The 17,365-nt window shown below is 42.7% G+C and overlaps 2 protein-coding genes across 6 annotated transcripts in view; both read right to left on the reverse strand.

The window, feature by feature from the left end:
* Positions 1-621: 621 nt before the first annotated feature.
* Positions 622-9,301, reverse strand: znf16l (zinc finger protein 16 like). The gene is made up of 3 exons (XM_080792138.1): positions 8,356-9,301; positions 7,851-8,087; positions 622-2,939 (listed from the first exon to the last, which is right to left on the reverse strand). Exons 1-3 carry the CDS (start codon positions 9,110-9,112, stop codon positions 2,239-2,241), a joined length of 1,695 nt encoding a protein of 564 aa, XP_080648264.1. The 5' UTR covers positions 9,113-9,301; the 3' UTR covers positions 622-2,238.
* A 1,547-nt stretch (positions 9,302-10,848) lies between these two features.
* The window catches only part of LOC308334992 (uncharacterized protein), a gene marked incomplete at its 5' end in the record, with an annotated part of 160,372 nt that continues 153,855 nt past the window's right edge, over positions 10,849-17,365 (reverse strand). For all 5 annotated transcript variants that reach the window (XM_080791914.1, XM_080791913.1, XM_080791912.1 and 2 more), the window contains 4 exons: positions 10,849-14,439; positions 15,443-15,534; positions 16,074-16,265; positions 16,524-16,688. In XM_080791914.1, the coding sequence (XP_080648040.1) occupies positions 14,211-14,439; positions 15,443-15,534; positions 16,074-16,265; positions 16,524-16,688 (678 nt within the window). In that variant the 3' untranslated portion in view covers positions 10,849-14,210. The remainder of the gene's footprint in view (positions 14,440-15,442; positions 15,535-16,073; positions 16,266-16,523; positions 16,689-17,365) is intronic.

Below are 17,365 nucleotides of genomic sequence, written 5' to 3' on the forward strand. Positions count from 1 at the left end.
CCAGGTATCAGCAATCTATCAGCAATCTATCCACTCCACCATCACCATCTCAAAGAGCCTGATGGCTGTCTGGATTAAGACACTGTCCATGTGAGCCACAGCTTGTGGGTTCAAGTCCAGCCCATGTCCTTTCAAAAACAACATACTATAGTAGACTATGTTTTACGAAACCATGAACTTTGACGTTTTTTCATGATTTTCTTTTTTAATCCTCCAAAATCATGAAAATAGTCTATAGTTTTCGACGACACCGTTTTTCATGGTTTTCAACAGAAAATAAACGACTATATATTACGATTATCTTTGTAAATCAAATTATGTTGTCTGTACTACAGGAGGATTCATTTCCTCTGGAATTCTCTGTTGAAGCCATTTGACTTGTCCTAATCACAAGGAACCTGTGGCCTCCAGATTCTTTAGTCTTTAGCCAGTGAGGCAATGTGCTGGCTGTGTACAAAAAGACAAGTAGATAATTTGTTACGGCAATGTTGCAGGATCAGTCTATAAAAGTGGCTATTATCTCACTCCAGTGGCCTAACAAAGCAGCTATATATGCACCTTAAAAATGGAAGGAAGTAATGAAAGGAGCATACTTAGAACACCATACACACAGATGTTTATTAGAATGCAGCTTGTCAACCGTTAGCGTTTCACACCCAGGGTTAATGTCTGCTCATCAGACACTTTTGGTTGTCTTGTTTTGTTTTTTAATTGCATGTTCATCGGTCTACTCGCATAGTACTATGGATATGTCAATCTAGCTGTTAATGAGAAATTAAAATGGGACTTGTTTATCAAACTCTACACGAGTTTGAAAGCTCAATTGCACAATCAACCATTAAATTGGGTTTTTTTGTGTGATCACAATAGCCTTTTGTACCATCATAAAGGTGAGTGAGCATATAAAATATTCAAGAATATAGGTTATGTAATATAGGTTACATTATTATAGTAAAAAGGAAAGAAAATGCCTAAAAATTAAAGTCAACAACAGCCAGCAGCACCAGCCATGGGGAGGGAAATGCATTGTGGTACTGGTAACAGCTTGCACTTGCAGAGGCAGACCACACAGAGGTGCTAGTGTACCATTGCTCATCTACCACAGGATATTTGTAGACAACTAGTACAACAATGCATTCACATTGTTCCCTCCAACCAACATATTCCCAATGCTCTGCCTGTCAGCCGTGTTGAAATGGGGAACAGAATATTGTCTTATTCAACATACTGCAACTGGTCTCATTTATCAAGCAACATACACTAATCTCTTGCAATTGTTTTATCTATTTATTTTATCTGCATTGGCATCACACATTGGGATTTCTCGCTGTCCTAAAATACGACTTGTTCACAGACATTTACGAGCAAGAGAACAAACACCGTTTACATTAAATTGACAATCTGTTCTCTAATACTACAGATCGTTTTGCTAATAATCTTATGAGGCGAACATGAATGTTTGAGGCTTTCTCCCATGTTTTTTACAATTAATTATTGAGAAACCTTCTATAAATATGAGAAAGTCTTGCTGTTAATTGCAAAACACTTACAGTATGCCCCATTTACTTGGACGCGCGCTGTGTTGCACGGCGAAAATAGAAAATCTACAAGCTCACGTGTCACGACGTGACGTGTTGAGCATGTACATTGCTATATTCGGTGAGCGACACAGGCGAGCAACTATGTATAAATCATATAAGGGACAAAATGAAAAGAATTAGCAAATATTTGGTTGGAACGGTAAGTGCTCACCCATCTTTGTGGGTGTCATGCATGGTATTCCGAGGCAAATGCAGTTCTAATCGGTGTTACTTCCTCAACAGATGCCGGGATACAATTTAAAAAGACTAAATGTCTGATACACTGGCAGTTGCTCGTATAGCTTTACCAGGAAGGTACACACATAATGTACACCGCTTTGATAAATGAGACCCAATGAGTTGTACACAGTCAGCAGGCAGCAGCACTGCCTTCTTTTCACATGGCACCTGATGATCCTGTGATAACAGTTAACTTAGCTTGATCGGGAGCCAATCGTTCGGCTAGTCTCGTGACCCTTTCCTCTGGCAGCAGAAATACAAGCGCCATCGTCTGTGGAAACAGATACCCAGAATGTGTCAACAGACAGCCCATGATCAATGTGTAACATGTAGCCCCCCCATGGGTTTCACACAGTTCAAAAACATTGTCCTCCTCTCTGTCATTGAGTGACTCAGGCTGTGGTTAGGTCTGGTTTAGTTAGTTATTGTGGGCCGGCATACAGCGGTGGCTCTTATAGGTGCCCAGGTGGCGGAAGCTCCGCCCACACTGATGGCAGCAGTAAGGGGTGGCTCCGCTGTGGATTCTCTGGTGGGTGTACAGGTTGCCCAGCTCCTTGAAGCGTCGACCACACTGCGGACAAGCGTAGGGACTCTCTCCCGTGTGGACACGCTGGTGTCTCTTCAGACCAGAGAGCACGGAGAAGCCCTTCCCACACTGGGGGCAAGGGAAAGGGCTCTGGGCGCCGCTGTGCCCCAGCCGATGGCTCTTTAGCCGGGCGGCGTGGCGGAACCGCTCCCCACATTCCGGACAAATGAAAGGCTTCTCTCCCGTGTGGATGCGCTGGTGCTGCCGGAGGTTGCCCAGGTAGTTAAAATGGCGCCCACAGTCCCCGCACTCGTAGCCACCCTCAATTTTAATTTCCCTTTTTACTCCTCGATTGAGGCCCATACCAGTCCCTGATCCTCCCTCATTGTTGTCCCCACCACCACCTCTCCTGGCATCACTACTGCCTTCTCCCAGCGGGACGATGGCCGAAGATGTGGACTGCAGGGCCTGCAAGGCCTGGGCGCCAGGAGCGTCTGTGTGTATCAGTTTAAGATGTTCCTCCAGGAACAAGGAGTCAGGGCAGAAAGTTCCACACAGGGGGCAAATGTAGGTGTGGCCGGGGAACTGCTGACCTGAAAACAGTGGACACAAAAGGAGATTATAATGTGACTGGCACACTCCATTCTTGAAATGTGAACTTGGAAGATTCTATATTTGGAACCAAGATAGTTTCTCTTGTTATTATTATTATTTTTAAACAGCCAATTTTAGTTCATTAGACAATATTAATATCTACAGCGGTGGAGTGACAGTAAAGGAGGTGATATAGAGAGGAAGACATGTCATAATGTTACATAATGTTTTAGTTTTAACACATAGTTTTAAGTTCCTGCTTTTACGCTGAGCCCATTCAACTGTCCTGGGTGGAAAAGACAATTTTTTTAAGTTTTGGCCACGTTCACAAATGTAGGCTTTCCACTTTAAGATCAGATAGGACCAATTTTGACAGATTTCCTTTTAACTGTCCAAAGTGCTTAAAAGTGTAAAAGTGTGAAGATTAAAGCCGTCTGGTTCCAAGGTTGAAACGATCCGAGCTTCATCAATACATCTATCTATGCATTCATTACAAATACGGCCCCAAAATGGTTTGAGAGAGAGACAGATCGTAATAGAAGAATTCTGAAGAGATTTTAAAACAATTAGTAGCATGAACTTCAATAAAAGGTAAAAGCCATTTTACCTAAACCTAGGTGGTATTCACACCAGCATGCTATACTGCGATTGAAACGAATCCTGCTGCGTGTTGTCAGAAAGTGCACCTCGTTTGGCTCATTCTACATGCCCATGTTTTTTGAAATTTTGAAAAAAAAAGTTAGCCTCGTTTCTCATCATTTTGGACCATGGGCTATAGCCCATATCGTACGGCATACTATAGCACGCCGTTTTTCATCATTTTTGATGATTTGACAAAAATGACGAAATGAAAAAAACGATGGGTTATAGCCCATGTTTTTTGAAATTTTGAAAAAAAAATTATCCTCGTTTCTCATCATTTTGGACCATGGGCTATAGCCCATATCGTACGGCATACTATAGCACGCCGTTTTTCATAATTTTGGAGGATTTGAAAAAAATGAAAAAATAAAAAAACGATGGGTTATAGCCCATGTTTTTTGAAATTTTGAAAAAAAAAGTTAGCCTCGTTTCTCATCATTTTGGACCATGGGCTATAGCCCATATCATACGGCATACTATAGCACGCCGTTTTTCATCATTTTGGAGGATTTGAAAAAAAATAAAAAATTCAAAAACGATGGGTTATAGCCCATGTTTTTTGAAATTTTGAAAAAAAAAGTTAGCCTCGTTTCTCATCATTTTGGACCATGGGCTATAGCCCATATCGTACGGCATACTATAGCACGCCGTTTTTCATCATTTTGGAGGATTTGAGAAAAATGAAAAAATGAAAAAACGATGGGTTATAGCCCATGTTTTTTGAAATTTTGGAAAAAAAAGTTAGCCTCGTTTCTCATCATTTTGGACCATGGGCTATAGCCCATATCATACGGCATACTATAGCACGCCGTTTTTCATCATTTTGGAGGATTTGAAAAAAATGAAAAAACGATGGGTTATAGCCCATGTTTTTTGAAAATTTGGAAAAAAAAGTTAGCCTCGTTTCTCATTATTTTGGACCATGGGCTATAGCCCATATCGTACGGCATACTATAGCACGCCGTTTTTCATCATTTTTGATGATTTGACAAAAATGAAAAAATGAAAAAAACGATGGGTTATAGCCCATGTTTTTTGAAATGTTGAAAAAAAATGTATCCTCGTTTCTCATCATTTTGGACCATGGGCTATATAGCCCATATCGTACGGCATACTATAGCACGCCGTTTTTCATCATTTTGGAAGATTTTGAAAAAAATAAAAAAATAAAAAAACGATGGGTTATAGCCCATGTTTTTTGAAATTTTGAAAAAAAAAGTTAGCCTCGTTTCTCATCATTTTTGACCATGGGCTATAGCCCATATCATACGGCATACTATAGCACGTCGTTTTTCATCATTTTGGAGGATTTGAAAAAAATGAAAAAATAAAAAAAACGATGGGTTATAGCCCATGTTTTTTGAAATTTTGAAAAAAAAAGTTAGCCTCGTTTCTCATCATTTTGGACCATGGGCTATAGCCCATATCGTACGGCATACTATAGCACGCCGTTTTTCATCATTTTGGAGGATTTGAAAAAAATGAAAAAATGAAAAAACGATGGGTTATAGCCCATGTTTTTTGAAATTTTGGGAAAAAAAGTTAGCCTCGTTTCTCATCATTTTGGACCATGGGCTATAGCCCATATCATACGGCATATTATAGCACGCCGTTTTTCATCATTTTTGATGATTTGACAAAAATGAAAAAATGAAAAAAACGATGGGTTATAGCCCATGTTTTTTGAAATGTTGAAAAAAGATTATCCTCGTTTCTCATCATTTTGGACCATGGGCTATAGCCCATATCGTACGGCATACTATAGCACGCCGTTTTTCATCATTTTGGAGGATTTGAAAAAAATGAAAAAATAAAAAAACGATGGGTTATAGCCCATGTTTTTTGAAATTTTGGAAAAAAAATTATCCTCGTTTCTCATCATTTTGGACCATGGGCTATAGCCCATATCGTACGGCATACTATAGCACGCCGTTTTTCATCATTTTGGAGGATTTGAAAAAAATAAAAAAACGATGGGTTATAGCCCATGTTTTTTGAAATTTTGGAAAAAAAAGTTAGCCTCGTTTCTCATCATTTTGGACCATGGGCTATAGCCCATATCGTACGGCATACTATAGCACGCCGTTTTTCATCATTTTGGAGGATTTTTAAAAAAATAAAAAATTCAAAAACGATGGGTTATAGGCGCTTCTCGGGTCAAATTTGGCCGGATGATCCTTAAGTGGAGGCTCTGACTCCTTTACTCAAGTATTGTATTTCAGTACAATTTTGAGGTATTTGTTTTACTTCACTTGAGTATTTCCCATTTTCAATCGTTTTACCTCCACGCAAATATTGTAGCCTATAGCTAAATTACTACACAACAATAATTTGAAACCTTTATTTTGATTATTACAAAACATACATTAACCACTTCAATATACATTTCAGCCATTTGAAAATAGCTGATCTACCAGCTCGCAATGTGCATTGTGTGAGCTCATAGATCTACCATTTTCAAAAGATGTTCAGACTTACTTTTTGTACTTTAAGTACATTTTGATGCCAATACTTGAAACTGAGTACCGGTATTTATACATTTCAGTATTGATACTTTTAGCCGAACATAACGGGGGTTTCACTTTGCCTCAAAACGCAGCAGAGTGCGGGCCACTGCAGGTGTGTGAATGCAATCGCACTAAACAAAAGGGAGTGAATATGCCATTGTGGGATGGGTTGGTATTAGGCACACGAGAAGGAAGGAGAAGGCATTATTATGCAGCGACGTGTAAAGATGCCCCGTGGACAGACGTGGTCTATTGAGATAGAAGCCCTTATTGCAATATGGCCAGACGATCATACAGCTTATGCTGAAAGTTACACACGAGAACAATGCAGTGTAGACAGGGCTCCAGAGTCAAGACTAACTTTTTCACAGGTAGCACTGGTGCCACCTACCTTTTCAGTTGGTAGCGCCACCACAAATTAGGTAGCACCATTTTTTTCTTTGTATAGCGTGGTATTAATACATGACCTTATCATGCCCCCACATCGGGGGTTTCCTTTCCACCATTAGAAGGTTTGAATTAGGGATGTCCCGATCACGTTATTTTGCTCCCAATCCGATTCAGAGTATATCCCCCGATCAGATATTTATATTTTATAGAACATGTTTATGCCATATGCATTTGTTTATGTGCTAAAAGAGTGAATTTGAGAGCTGTTTCCCCGTTACAATGAATGGAAGTCAATTCTTATTATTTCTTAAATTGCTAATAAACAACACAATGGAGCAAAAAGTTTGCCCATAATAAGGTAAGTAAAACAACCCAAACCTCTACAAAAGAGGTCTTACCCTTTAATAAGGGGTCCCCCAAACATTCATTGTTCTTTGGACGGTTTTGTTTGGACCGAAGGAACTTTACTTTCACAGGAGTGCTAAGAGGGAATACAACAGACATTGCGACTTGGTTGGGCTGGGAGGGGCTTGTAAAATGATGGTTGATTGTTGATTTGTTTGTTTATTTATTTTGTTTGTAGGGAGAAAGATAGGGACCTGTTTAAATCCCAAGTGTATTTTATTTTGCCATTCATCGTGCCAATGATTAATGTTGTGTGGCTTGAATATAAAATAATTCAGCTAAAAACCTCTCTATCCCGTTGTTTTTCCTTTAGTTATCCTTCCAAAGCAAAAGGCTGATTGTTACAAACATATCACACATTGATTTATATTCAGCCACCCTAGGGGAATATTTGACAGCTGCTAAAAGTTGGGGTACCAATAGTATGGGTACCCCAACTTAGTATTGGGTAGGCCTACCACATGCACCAGCACCACACTATTAAAACAACATATTTAGAAACAGGGTTTACAATGCTTAACCATATCCAAAAAAGTAAACAAGTCAAAAAACTATTTTTTGCCAAGAAAATATTTTAGACATGAGAGAAGTGGGGTGATGCCCTGTTTTTTTCCTTATTACTGTGGGAGAGTGCAATCAATCATCCAATCCACTAAGCAACTAAAAGCAAAGGTTGAATACCAACCATTTGCCTTTTTGGCATTTGTTTTGGGGGTGCAACCCACAGGTTTAGCAGTCTTGCTCACTGCACGAACACCTTGTAAAATACAATACCAATTGGTATTATTGAAGTGGAGAAATAATGGGCCAAAGTTACATTTCCAAACCTTTTGAGCTGAGTTTATATACAGATTTTAACGTGGTATGAAAAATATAGGAGTGTATAAGTGTGTTCGAAAAAATACAATCCTAACACACACTTCAAGGCCAAGTCGAGCTCCCAACTTATGGTTGCTTGCCACTCACCTGTCTCGAGCCTGTCTGTGTTGCCTTCCATGGGACTGTCCTCCCCACCAGGAGAGCCCTGGCCCTCCAAGGGGAACCCAGGGGGTTGGCCATGGGACAGAGGGGCCTGGGGCTGGTCGATACCTTGTCCGTCCCTCTTATATGACTCATCCTCCTCCTCCTCCTCATCCTCCTCCCCATCCCCATCCTCCCCGGTATCCTCTGGCGGGGCACTTTCGCATTTAGGCTCCTTCACACCTAGGGAAATATACTTTACTTGGTCATTGTATTGTGGCTATGTAGATACACAGTAGATGAATCCCATGCAACATAGACCAATGGAGCGTCAGAAATATTCAGGGGGTACTAAGCAGCACACTGGCCATTGAAATAATTGAAACTAAACCTGAAATGCACAATGTAATATTTAAAAAAAAATGTATTAAACAAAATTAGACAGAGAGAGAGGAGAGAGAGAGAGAGAGAGACTCGTCACTAGATCATCAATAACCCCTCAAGCGAATACCTTTCAGATCTGGTGTGTATTCCATCCCTGCCATCCATTCATAGTCGTAAATCCGTTTGCTTCCAGAAGGTAAGATGTTAAAGAGATCATCTGTGGCTGAGTCAGACTCCCCGTCTCCTCCGTGACCACCGGTGCCCGTCATGCCGCTGTCCGTCCAGAGGTTCAGTGATTGCGGCTCGGACTCTGGGCGAGTCTCCCTGTCGCCACCAGCCCCCGGAGGAGGCGGCGGATTTGGCAAGTCGCCGTCCATCTCCGTACCACCCCTCGAATTCTTATCCTTCATGAGATAGTCACAAATGGCGTTGATGTTTTCCTTCTTCACGCCGGGCATGGCGGGCGGCTTGGCTTTCTTGGGGTCACTGTTGTGCTTCCTGCACCCCGCCGCCGAGGAAGCCTCGCCGCCGGGGGAGAATGGCTCCCTGCCGTCCCGCTGCAGGGACTCCAGTCTCACCTTTAAAAGCTCGATCTCGTCTGTTTTCTCCCGCAGCTCCAGTTTCAAGACCCGGATCCTGACGCTGACCATCTTCCGAATCTCGGACAGCGCGGTCTCCAACACCACCGTGATGTTCCTGCCGAGGTGCTCCGTGATGTCGCTCACCGAGCACAGCAACTCTTCGTCGGACTCGAAATCCAAGAAATCGTCGTCGGCGGCGGCGGCTCGCGCCGCGGCCGAGCCTGGCTGCGTCTCCATGAAGGCGCTCTGGTGCTCCGGCGACAAGCTCGCGTCGCTGAACGATTGGTTTCTTTTTCGGCTCATAGCATGACCTGGAGCAGCCTTTAAAGAAATGTTTGTTTAATAGCTCAAATCTAGAAGCTAGCCACCACTAGCCAGTAGGCTAATGATGCTGAAAGACATCCACATAGGTAGACTTTTGATCCCATAGCCTCGGAGGCACGATGGCGCTGCGGTTGGCTGTGTTGGTTGTCAGGGGTGACAGATGTAACATTTTGGGATTGTTTTATTTTAATTTTTTTGTCCAGCATTATGTAGGTTAACTGAGCACTCGATTTTGATCTTTTATATGAATTTACACTCAATCACAACCAGATGTTAAAATTGATTCGCCTGATAAAAATGGTTTAAATCAATTCGCGTACCACTGCCCTCACCCGCCTCCTCGGGAGTCGGAACCTATAAAAAAGAATAGCCAATCACAGCGTGGTCATCACTCTGGCCTATGGGATATACACACTCTAAGGATATACAGTAATAATGGCTGTACTCAGCAGAGTCGAGGTCGGTTTTCACGGGTAGCGCCACCTACTATACACTCCACAAACTGCAGGGATCCAGGGATTCTTAAAATTGTATCAATTCAATTCAATTCAAAGGAACTTTATTGAAAGTAGCCTATAATATAGGCAACTGTATATTATACAGTTGGAGGGGGTACAGCATTTTGTAAACAGTGCTATGTGACTGTCACATTGCATCGTTACATATTATTACATACAGGGTATTTTTTTAACAAACACATTTTTTTTGCAGTCACTTTGGGACAAAATAGCAGCATTTCTTTTCCAAGACTAAATAGTATACAAAAAAACCCTCAGATTTAAGATGTGTTTAAAGGTAGGAGCTCTGTTTACATGTGCATCTCTCTCTCTCTCTCTCTCTCTCTCTCTCTCTCTCTCTCTCTCTCTCTCTCTCTCTCTCTCTCTCTATATCTAGCTGGGCTTGAAGGATAAGGTTCGCAATGTGGATGTCAGTCAGACCAGGTTCAGTTCTGCAAAAAATTGATTGATAACATTTTATTAACAGTTTGTAGAATGGGTAGCCTACATTTCAACGAAAGTACATACAGGTATTGATGTGTTTCTGCAACCAAATTATTTTTCGTTGCTGCAGTTACTCCTAACTTCCACCAGATGCCAGTATACCCTTGCAAACCAACTGCAGACAACTTCAGTTGCTTCATATTGATATTCTGTGCACTCAATTGTTATTTTAAACTTGGTGTCAGTAAAAAGGAACATCACAGGTGCAGCACGGTGACTGGGAATATGATGTTTGTTTTGAGTTTTTTCCAAAAATGATGTTTTAGCAAATTCAACAGGAACAAGGCAGAAAGAGCCTGCTTGTTAGTCAGTAAGGGACCAATCAGAAGGCTGACAAAGGGTGAATTACTGATAGTAGACATCATTACATGTAATCCCACAGAGAATGTATTCGTTTTAATCTCTTAAAATGTATCCCACTATTTTCTAGTCTAAAATTGACAAAGTCAAAAATGTGTAGGCCTATATCAGCTTGCATTCCATTGTCTTGCATAGTGTACCTTAGTGGGGCTTTCTAGTTATGTTTCCACACTGTGTGTGTGTGTGCGTGTGTGTGTGTGTGTGTGTGTGTGTGTGTGTGTGTGTGTGTGTGTGTGTGTGTGTGTGTGTGTGTGTGTTGTATTGTGCTTTTTGCTTTGGCAATGTAAACGTATATTTAAGCCAATTGAATTGAATTGAATGTGTGTGTGTGTGTGTGTGTGTATTGCGGAAATTGCGGAAATGGTAATTGCGGAAATGGAAATGGAAAACAGATCCACCGTTTTGAAAGAATGACAGTAATCAGTCCACATTTGACACATGTACTGTACAATTTTATTTTTTTGTCATGTACACCACAGCTATGCCATGTTAGCGTTTCAGTTTTGTTTTTTTCTCTTTTTAGTAATAATTTGATAACTAATACATGCCCGCATAGATATTTTGGAACTGTAAATATGTTTATTATCACCATGGAAACAAGATGCTGATTTATCAAATCAAAGGTCTTTTGTTTCCGACCATAGAGTTTTATTTGCGCTTTTTGATCACACACTCAAAGTAAATGGCAACGTGAGGATTGTATTGTTACATAGATCACATCTGTGCTGTAAATAACACCAACACATTTCCATGCCAGAGTCTCATTTGACGTCTGCACTGGTGAAAGCGTTCACAGCAAACCAGAATTCAAATAAAACACGCAAGTCTTGTGTACAAATGGCAAGTTATTGTTCAACTCCCCCGAAGTTCACATTTTCTTCTTGTTTGTCATTACTTCAGAACACATTCAAACACGCACACACAAACACACACATACACACACACACACAGGCCACCCTCAGCTTCAGACACTGAAGGATCACTAAGGGCCACCAATAAATACATTTAAAGAAAAACATATGCTTGAATGCCTTCTGTGAGGTATCTGCAGCGCTTCAAAATAGAAATAGTTGAATCAAGACAAAATGCCATCATCAGCAATAATCCGTTGAACTGATCATTGTGAAGACAGAATTTAACCACTTGGACCCTGGTTTTTCTGCGCGTGCCATAATAGGCAAACATTCGGCAAAAAATAGCAGTTGTAGATTGCCTATTTTCAGCGAAGAGATATGGTATGGACTAGTACAGACGAAGTAAAGGGTTTAAGTGGTTAAGATGATGTCTGATAACCTGACTCCGCCGCTTGATCCACAATCACATTTTGTTTCACAGCGTACTTCCATCTGGGATCTCTGTAGCCGAGTCGCTGAAGAAAACTGTCCCTTTTCTCAAGCTACTTGACAGGCGATTGGATGGGACCGTCTGTCAATCATATTGACGTGTCTAGTGTCTACCCCCTTGAACGATAAAAGTGTTGACAAACGCCTGATAGCATTAGGTTCAACACTTAAAAAAAAAAACGGCGGATGTGTCGGTCATGTCTTTGCTTGCATTCAAGCAGACGGTTTTCCAATTTGAAGGTGCTAGGAAATACAATTGCAAGAGGCGCTTCTCGATGGCGTCACACCCAGTCTCGCCAAGATCCCGCCCATAGCTGCCGCTGATTGGTTCGTCACGGCCACGGGACGGTTCAAACGGCAATCCCTGAGCGATCCCAGATGGAGGCTGTTGTGAACCTATGAACTCAATACCGCCCCCTTCTGGCAGAGTCAGGTCAGACGTCTGATACCAACGATGAACAATGCAAAATAGAATCAGCAACAGCAGATCAAACAACAGTGTCACATCTCTCAGCGTGCCATTCATCCATCTATACTCTTCCCAAATTTACAGTCATAACAGGCTGGATCAAAAACAATCATATGGGTTTCCACTGAGTCAACCTATATATGTTGTACGACATGCCTACAGCAGGAGAAGTGCTCATTCTGCAAATTGAATAAAATGACACATGAAATCAAAAGAAACATTCCTGGTCAATACATATTTCTTTCACATGTCAGGTTAATGATGCCGGTGAGAATGCTATGGTCTATCAACGTGCGCACACGCACGCGCACGCGCACACACACACACACACACACACACACACACACACACACACACACACACACACACACACACACACACACACACACACACACACACACACACACACACACACACACACACACACACACACACACACACACACACACACACACACACACACGGTTGGCAGCTTTTGACACGCCACTCGGAAGAATAGGTGAATGCACGTCACGTTACAAAGACAAGACACGTAGAAAGTAAATGACAGGCGGCAACGCCACATGGCGAGACGATGGAGTTGCAATCACAAAGATCACGTCGGAAAAGAAAATCTACACGCAAAGAACTACTCAAGAACATGGATTCTAAACCTTAACGGAACATGTTTGGAGATGTACACAAGTGCATGGCTATGCAGGTTTCTAAATACACCAGTTCAGGGAGGTTCAGTGACTCCTACAGTCGTCAATGGAAGATTTACACATTCAGTCCTCGTGTTGTCATCTTGCCAAAGCTGTGGCTTCGTTTGTTCTATTTTCTATGTAACATTAATCTCATCGTTGTGTGGTGGCGATCTGTGACTCAAAACACCTTTGAAGAGCAGAGCGATTCCGATTGGTGCACGGTACATGTACAGCAGGTAAAGGTGGGCTAATGTATTAAATGCTTTTACATTTCTATGCTTCCCAGTCCGAGCATGATTTGTTTCCCCTTCTCCTCTATTTACAAATGTGTTTTTTTTTTTTTTACAATAGTTCTTCCAGAAGAGGCCTGTGCATGAGGCAAACGTCCCAAGAGCCACTCAACGTTGATCCGCCATTGTGTTCGTCAAGTGTTGTCCTTTAATCAGACTGCAAAAAACAGTAGGGCGGGAAAAAAAGCAAGGATAACCACGAAAAATCTCAATGTAATATAAAGTCACCCGACAAAAAAAAAACAGGGTAGCTATCTTTGGTCACAAGATGAGCAAACGAAGCAGGAAGTCCAGAAGATAAGAGTTAAAGCACAAAATAAATCAAGAATAGTAGTGCTCCTTTAATTGCCGTGGAGGGGGGGGACGACGACAATCATAACAAAAATATGTAAATCTCGTGTGCAGCGACAATTCATGATAAAAGGGTGAGCAAAAATGTTGCGGGGATGGGAAATCATGGCAGGCCGGGGGAGGCCTTACATCACCATAGGATTCTGTGCAGGGCAGTGAGGGAGGCCTGTGGGGTTAGCGGGGGACGAGTCAGTTTAACCACCTAGTTTCCAACCTGGGTGTGTGTGTGTGTTACCGTTACCGTACACAGGGTGCAGCACAGTAGTGAAAACGTAATGGAACCATCTAGTAGTTGGCTCCCCCCCCCGAAGTGTAACCCTCAGGATAGCCGCGGCCGGAACGATCTAGAGGTCTTGAGGCCAAAAAAAAAAAAAGAGGATCTCTACCTATATTCTCAAGCTTTTTAATGGGTAAGAAGCCTGACTCACTGGCTTGGGAGACTTGTGTGGAATGGGGGGCGGAGGTCCCCCCCCCCCCCCGCCCCCCATTGCAGGGGCGGTGGATGTTTAGTTATACCCATGCCATGGGAGACCAGGGTTTCGAATCCAGGTGTGTCAGGCCGTATAGAATCCACCCATCACTCAAATTCCTCCTCCTCTTTATCTCCCTCCTCCTCCTCCTCCTCCTCCTCCCTCCTCTCGGGGTTGTCGTCGCAGTAGCGTTGGAGCAGCAGATGCAGGTGTCGCTGCAGGCCGTCGGGCTTCAGGGCCTCGGGGGTGTCGTCCAGCCGCTCCAGGTGCACGTGTTTCCCCTGGCCGTCCCTCACCACGGTCCTCTTCTGGGTGCGGGACTTACGCATCTGGGTTCTGTGCGAAGAGATGGACAGAGTCGACAGAAGTGAATGGTCATGATGACGCCGCGGCGTCTTTCGGACGCATCGTTTCCCGCATGCAGGGCAACGCCACCAGAGGGCAGGTCAAAACCTCAAGGCACACCTGTGTGCATGCAAATTAGCCCCTATAACAGGTTATATGTCATAAGTCTATAAATGTTTATTTTTGACGGGCGCTAGTCCAGCTTTTGGTGCATGTGCACAAACATGGTCCTACACAAACATTAAATTCCCATTGATAATGAATGGACAATTTTACGTCATAGTGTCTATTTTAGGGATAGGGAAGTATGAAGGGACTCAAACCGTATAACCTGAACCATGCCGACACTCTATAAGCAACACTTCAGGCTACATCAACCTTTGGTTAAAGTCACACCATGCTTCCATGTAAGGGAGGCAGTGTTACTGTTTGATTCCATTCTATGGGAGCAAAGGGGTCTTGATGGAGTCGAAGCATGCGAAATCCATTTTATCAGAAGCTTGGAGTTCAAGTTCAACAACAGTTTCTTTCAGTGTGAGCCAAAACTCCAACGTAGTCAAATTAACTACTCAACAGGAAACCGGCACTGCACAGCCATGCGAGACAACATGGGAAATTGACATGTCCGAAGTCCCAGCCTGCATTGGCTACGACACATATGAAGCACATAATGTGACTGTGAGATTGATTTTTTTGTCATTATTTTGATTTCCTTTTGACTGTTTCTTTTTAATTTCTATAGTTTTATTAAGCAGTTTTGCTAGTTTAGTTTTAGCCATGTTTTAGTTTAGTTTCTATTCTTCATTTGTTTTAGTTTTTTCTATTGGGGCATTTGTCATGGGGGCAAAAAAGACAAAAACGACAGGCATTTTCTGTGATTTTAGTTTGTTTTTAGTTAGTGTGAACACACAACAGAGTTTCAGTTAGTTATTCTTTGTGTGAAGCCTCGTTTTGGAGCGTTTCTAAGCACTCTGCCATGCTCTAGCAGTCGAACCTTTTGACCACAGAACCGTCGTCCTGAACAATCTCTCTCTCTACTAACTGAGGCGGGAGGACTTTTCCAAAGCCTCCCGCATAGCTCAGTGCCTGGAGGAGACAGCCAGGGAGGACACAAGAAGGAGAAAGTGGTAGGATTACAACAGAAATAGCTTTCCCCAAGTTCAAAAACATGTTTGACAATAGTTATCAACAGCTGATATGAAAATATGGCATATAACCGTTTGGCACGATAATTTGCAAACCAAGCTATGATGCTGGACTGTCAGTGAAGATTATATAATTCCTGGACAATTAAAAGTACATTGAAACATCATAAACCCTCTTTAGTGTGGATCAAAATGAGTCCTAGATGGACTGAAATTGTCTTTTATGGGTTGCGAGTTATATCTCCTTATTTGTCATTTAATTATAAATATCTTCAAAGTAATCCCCCCCCAAAATTCACACATTTTCATAAATTAAATACAAAAATAATGAAAATCATTCTTTTCAAAATAATTTCATAAATGAATAATACAAAAAATGACAATTCCATGAAATTGAAAATGGCAGATCTACAAGCTCACAACGTGCCGCATCGCGACGTGTTGTGAGCTTGTTGATTGTCGGTCTGGTCTGGTACTGACCTTCTCAAAGTCCTCTCTGGCCGAAGGGAGGTCCGCGGCCAACGAGGCGTCGCCTGACTGCTTCTCCATCCTCTCGCCTTTCACCACCGTCGTCTTCACCACCTTGCTGACCTTACGACCTTGCACCGGCTCCGCCTCAAACTCAGAGGCGGTAGCGGTGCCCTGCAGGGCCAGAGGCTCCGAGAAGGTCACCTGAAAATCAGAGGTCAAATCATCTGTCTTAAGTCGCCGGAAATTAAGTTACATGAATGAGCTGTAACACGTAATGTGTATTTGTCTGTACCTTTGTGTGCAACAATATACACAGTTACATCCTCTGTATTAAAATGGATGGTCCATTTGGGTCCGTTTTTTACAGGATGATTTTTACCATGTATACTTTTATCTACTGTAACATTTTCATCTGTGAGTGTAAAAATCAGAAAGAATCATATAGATCATGCCACTGACCTCTGCCTGATCTCCCCCGCTGCGAACCACCGTTCTCCTCACCACTCTGGACACGGCGTCTCCCTGCTCTATGGCCACCATCTCCTGGGGAGAGCCCTCCACGGTCACCTCCTGTCTCTCCACTCCGTCCGCAGACACATACTTACGAATCACCTTCCTCGTGATCTGGTGGAGAGAGGACAGAGTTTTAAAACCAGCACAGAGGGACGGACACCTTTTCCTTCATGGCTGAATATAAAACATCACTCGACCATTTGTTTTTTTCAAGAGCTGCAATGGAGTGGAATGAGCAGCGACGGCTCCAGAACATTGTGACTGGGGGTGCTATGGGGTAACCTGACGCTGCCAGATGAGGGCGGTATTGGGGAAACATATTCCCCAACACAACACTCATCTGGGATCTCTGACGGAGTTGAGCCCTGAGTCAGATCTGCTTCGTACCGAACCAATCAGCGTGAGCTAAAGGCGGGATATGTGCAAAAGCGGATGTGACGGTATATAGACACGTCGATATGATTGGTTGTGTTTGCACGCCCACACGGTGATAGACAGACGCTCCCATCCAATCATCTACCATGTATCTTGAAAAAAAGGAACAGCCCCGTCATCGAATTTGCTTCCGCGATCCCAGATCCAAATAAGCTGTGAAACAAATTTGTGTAGCAAGCTTTTTGGATCTGGCAGCGTCAGGTTAGCTATGGGGGGGGGCTGGCTATTTAGAGAGGGGGCTAATGAATCTTGGTTTACATAGAAGTCAGTCAATTGGGCTTGTTTTGAGGGGGGGTTTAGGGGGGGCTAAGCCTCCACCAGAGGGGGCTAAAGCCCCCCCTTGCCGTCCCTGT

Source organism: Protomyctophum bolini, assembly GCF_963924005.1.
Source record: "Protomyctophum bolini genome assembly, chromosome: 20".
NCBI classification, from domain to species: domain Eukaryota; kingdom Metazoa; phylum Chordata; class Actinopteri; order Myctophiformes; family Myctophidae; genus Protomyctophum; species Protomyctophum bolini.

Excerpts from the sequence above, each read along its gene's own strand:
- znf16l (XM_080792138.1), bottom strand. The coding sequence starts at position 9,112 with ATGAGCCGAAAAAGAAACCAATCGTTCAGCGACGCGAGCTTGTCGCCG. Across the intron at positions 8,088-8,355 it reads ATACACACCAGATCTGAAAG|GTGTGAAGGAGCCTAAATGC; the intron begins GTATTCGCTTGA and ends ATATTTCCCTAG. Across the intron at positions 2,940-7,850 it reads CACAGACAGGCTCGAGACAG|GTCAGCAGTTCCCCGGCCAC; the intron begins GTGAGTGGCAAG and ends CACTGTTTTCAG.